Genomic DNA, 4,316 nt, shown 5'->3' on the forward strand with positions numbered 1-4,316 from the left:
AGAAGAAACCCAGATTTTAAAACAAAGCATTTAAGATAAAACAGGGAAATGAAAAAAAAGGGGTAGAAATAATTCATAATTCTCGCGGTTATTGTTGATCATCTCTGTTCGCGTTGCGCGTTCCATGGTCTGCCAAACTTCGAAGATTTCTTGAATTAGTATTCCTATTCCTTTTGTTTAGCATAAATATGTTGTATTACTGTTTGTAGTTGTACTATTATTAGATATAAGTGATGTTACTTTGTACCAGTTCTTCATTCTTTGTTATTAAAATATTTCAATTCTTTTGGTATAAATAATAGTATGTGTTCAATGGTAAAGCTGAGGTGTTCAACGTAGATTCAATAATCAAATTTATATCTTTTGGAAGATTTTTATATTTTCTTTGACACCGGAACTTGGGAGAAACGGAAGAATGAAAAAGATTACACAAAACAATTAAATACCACCAAAACAAGTAAATAAAGACCCAAAAAAGGGTCCACAGCAAATCAGCAACAACTAATATCAGTTTTAGTACTGGTCCTGTACCAGTCCATACCAGTCTAGGATTCCTTGCAGCAAAAACCCCTTCGACCTTTGAATACCAATCTGATCACGGTTCCTGTAGCGAGAGGCAATAGTTGAGGTAAAATTAAATAGCTAAAATCAATCTTCAACAGCCAAAACAAGACCGGACTACTACTCGATCAAGGCCACAATTCCGGAGTCTATGGATCATTTCACCAACCATTGAATACATCTTTGAGTTTGTCTCAAAATAAAGCAAAAGGTGCTTCCTACTCAGTGCGCATTTCTCATGATTTCTATATGTGGTCAAGTCCCTAGTAGAAGAACTGTCTCTGTGAGATCCAAAAAGGGAACCCTTCGTGGGAAGCATGATGATTCACTTCTCCCTGCTGCACACAGTATAGAGATTTGTCATGTCAACAACGGTTCTCTTTATTTAAATTTTCTCACACTTAACAAACTGCCTATATATTAATTATGAGCAAATTCAGGAAATTCAGCTCACTAAAGTTTGGTCTTTCTGGTCTAATTTTAGTAGGACAGATTATTAAAATATGTACATAAATAAATTGATTATAGATAGATAAAAAAAATTATTACCAACCTGATAATACTGGCTACTAGAAATGAACATAGGATCAATATTTATAGCAGGAGTTGAGGTGGTTGCGGCATTGTTGAACATAATTTCCTCGACATGCCATCCGTACTTTGCATTAATGAAATATTGCGTATTATTGGTATTGACATTGCTGTCGGTCTCGGTGAGAACAGAGACTGAGGCACCAGCATCATCTCTGTTATACACATTGTAAAGTGAACCATCTCCTACTTCTTCTTCTTCTTCGACAATCGTTGGTGTGCTTGAGATAGGTACTGACGACAACTGGACTCCCGTTAGAAGGTAACGGGTGTGCTGTCGGGTCAGGTCACTTGTAGTGTGTATACTTAGGTCGCATTCTCTGCATAGAATTGCTCTATCTTCTTTACAAAAGATAAACCCTCTCTTTTTCTGAAAATAAAAGGAATAGTAAAGGAAAAGGAACAACATAAGATAATCCTTTGTTTCAGATATATGTTTACTAAATTAGAGCAATTAGAAGTTCCAGACACATACTAGAGGAGCAAATTTACCAGAATTGTTACAGGACAGAAGTAAAAGCTGAGTCAGCAAATATTAAACACATAGTATACTAGACTAGAGGAGAATTGCGAAACCACAAAATTTTAGTGTCATATAACACACATAATCGCCTCACTTTTATATTTGGATTTCAAAATTTTAAAATTCGGATATTGAATCCAAACTGTTGTTATTCTTCAACTTCACAAGAGATCTGTTCACATATAATTCTATAAATTTTTAAGGTCGTTTCAAACAAGGTTGCAAGTCCATAACTAACAAATCTAGTTACTTATTTTCCACTATTTCAATCTAGAATAGCATTAATTATGAGGATGCGTCATCCGATATTAAAAACAAATTAAAAAAAATTGAAATATAAATATATAGTATAATGGTTGTGGTATTTGATAGTACCATGAATTTATGATACTGAAACTCATCTCATGGTACTATTTATTGTCTAGCTGAGATATTAATTGAACCTCAAAAAAAATCATTGGTGTAAATAAATTACCTGGCAGATATCACATAGAGGGGCTTGTTGATGTGATGAGGCAGCCTGATCATCAGAAGAAGGATGCAAGAAGGAGAAGCGACAGTGCTTGCTCGCAACCTTGTTCGCCTGGTGAATCTTGTAATCGCAACTATTGCACAGTGCAGCCTCATCAGCAAAACAAAACAAGGAGGCCGCCTCCACACTGCAAAAGTCACACAGCAATTTCATCTTTTGAGAAGCTATCTGTAGTTTTGAAATAGTGGTGTGCATTTATATTATTTCAAAGAAGCTTCGATAGTCAGATTAATACACTGGAAAAGGTGAAATAATTGAATAGGAATATAGGATACGACATGAGGCGATTGCGAAATGAGAAAAGGATAGGTGAAAAGTGCCAATTTTTAAAAAATTGGGTAGCTGTACGCAACAGTGTTGTTAGATTTATATTATTATGGATTTTGAGTTCCGAGGAGTTAATTTTTTAACGTATTTAGTTTAAATTTTCTCTTACATATTTGTGACCTTTTAAATATTTAGATAATTAGTTTTAATACAAAACTAATTACATCTAACATATGATAATAAAAAATATAATTTTGTGACCTTGTATTTTTAGAAATATTGAACGAGTTACTTTTTAAAAAAAAAATATGAGTGAGTCTATGGTACTATGCATATCACGGGTTGTTACCGTGCTACGGCTCTATATTCGAGTTTTCAAATCCTAACGGTCGATCCGAACCGTTCATCTTGTTCTCCATATTAATATGTGTTTGGAGACCAAATTTTACATTTTTTGAAATTTTTTTACTATTTCTTTAGATATTTAGAAAATCACTTGATCTGAAAATTCTAGACCATCTAAAAACAGTGATTTTCAATAAATCTAAGAAAATAGTAAAAAAATTTCAAAAAATATAAAATTTGGTCTCCAAACACATATTAATATGGAGAACAAGATGAACGGTTCGGATCGACTATTAGAATTTGAAAACTCAAATATAGAACCGTAGCACGGTACCAAATCGTAATATGCATAGTACCATAGACTCACTCAAAAAATATTGTCTTATAAGCTTTGTGATGGAATTATGAAAATCAAATGGGTGTCATCATTGTACTTATGTACCATCATCAAATATGTTTTGAAAATTGTAAATATTTGAGTCACAAACATAACAATTTTGTTTAAAGAAAGTAGCTAAGTATTTTAAGAATAGTATTTTGGTTAAAAATAATATAATGTTAATGCACACAATTACTTGTCATTTTATTATTATAATATGTTTAAAGTAACTAGTTTACAATTGAAAATAACTAGTAATTAAGATTTTATGTGTTTAATATATTTGTATAAACAAAAATTAATTTTGACGCATTCAGAATAATTTTGGATTTTTTTTTATTATGATCAATTTGGATTCAAATTAATTTTAGCTACTACCAAGCTTTCAAAAAAAAAATAGTATTAATTTAAATAGTGTAGAAAGAGCATTCATTTAGTATTATATAACATAAAATGTTGGATGGAATAATAACTCAATGCTATTTCAGAGAGAGAGAGAGACCCGATTTTTTTATTTATATCCAAAATAAAATATAAATTTAAAAAACTAACCAACTAGCTAATGAAATTGCAAAACTACCCAAACCGGTTAACCATTAACCGGACTCAAATCAAATTTCCGGTTATTGGTTTCCCGGACCCATTGAAATAGTCCGGTTAACCATTAACCGGAAATTTGATTTGAGTCCGGTTAATGGTTAACCGGATTTGTGCATTTTCCTTTTTTTTTTTTTTTTTTTTTTTTGAAAACAGAAATTTTTTATTTTTTTATTTTTTGTATTAAAATATTAGAAATGTTGAATATATTTCTTTGAAAATAGATGGAATACAATATAATTTGTTTTATTAGAAAGACTGCAACAAATAACCCGGATCAATATTTTTCAGATCGGATTTTTCGCGGCTGTAAGAAAAATTAATATATTTCTTTATGTGTTATTGGAAAAAAATAAAAATGCTTAGATTCCGAGTTATTGATCCCGGTTCAAAAGTCACTTCTAGGTAATCTAGAAAATATTATGATCTTTCTAGTACATTTAATTTATTAAAAGTTGTATCTATTTTGAGAATTATTTTTGAATAACAATCATTAAATAAATTAAAGTTTTTATTTTTTT

At 31.0% G+C, this 4,316-nt stretch overlaps 1 protein-coding gene across 3 annotated transcripts; it reads right to left on the minus strand.

The window, feature by feature from the left end:
* Positions 1–441: 441 nt before the first annotated feature.
* Positions 442–2,378, minus strand: LOC144562244 (B-box zinc finger protein 21-like). Of its 3 annotated transcripts, none has more exons than XM_078311436.1 (3): positions 2,165–2,378; positions 1,115–1,522; positions 442–899 (listed from the first exon to the last, which is right to left on the minus strand). In XM_078311436.1, exons 1-3 carry the CDS (start codon positions 2,300–2,302, stop codon positions 825–827), a joined length of 621 nt encoding a protein of 206 aa, XP_078167562.1. In that variant the 5' UTR covers positions 2,303–2,378; the 3' UTR covers positions 442–824. The 3 variants fall into 3 exon arrangements, with proteins under 3 accessions (XP_078167562.1, XP_078167561.1, XP_078167560.1); XM_078311435.1 differs by having other exon boundaries at positions 442–896; positions 2,151–2,378; XM_078311434.1 differs by having other exon boundaries at positions 443–899; positions 2,151–2,378.
* Between the last annotated feature and the right edge of the window lie 1,938 nt (positions 2,379–4,316).

Source organism: Carex rostrata, chromosome 11 (assembly GCF_964058835.1).
Source record: "Carex rostrata chromosome 11, lpCarRost1.2, whole genome shotgun sequence".
NCBI classification, from domain to species: Eukaryota; Viridiplantae; Streptophyta; class Magnoliopsida; order Poales; family Cyperaceae; genus Carex; species Carex rostrata.

What these genes read in the sequence shown, in the direction of transcription:
- LOC144562244 (XM_078311434.1), bottom strand. Translation starts at nt 2,360, where the DNA reads ATGAAATTGCTGTGTGACTTTTGCAGTGTGGAGGCGGCCTCCTTGTTT. An exon ending in CTCTATGTGATATCTGCCAG is followed by an intron (nt 1,523 to 2,150) that starts GTAATTTATTTA and finishes TTTTATTTTCAG; the next exon opens with AAAAAGAGAGGGTTTATCTT. An exon ending in CTAGTAGCCAGTATTATCAG is followed by an intron (nt 900 to 1,114) that starts GTTGGTAATAAT and finishes TACTGTGTGCAG; the next exon opens with CAGGGAGAAGTGAATCATCA.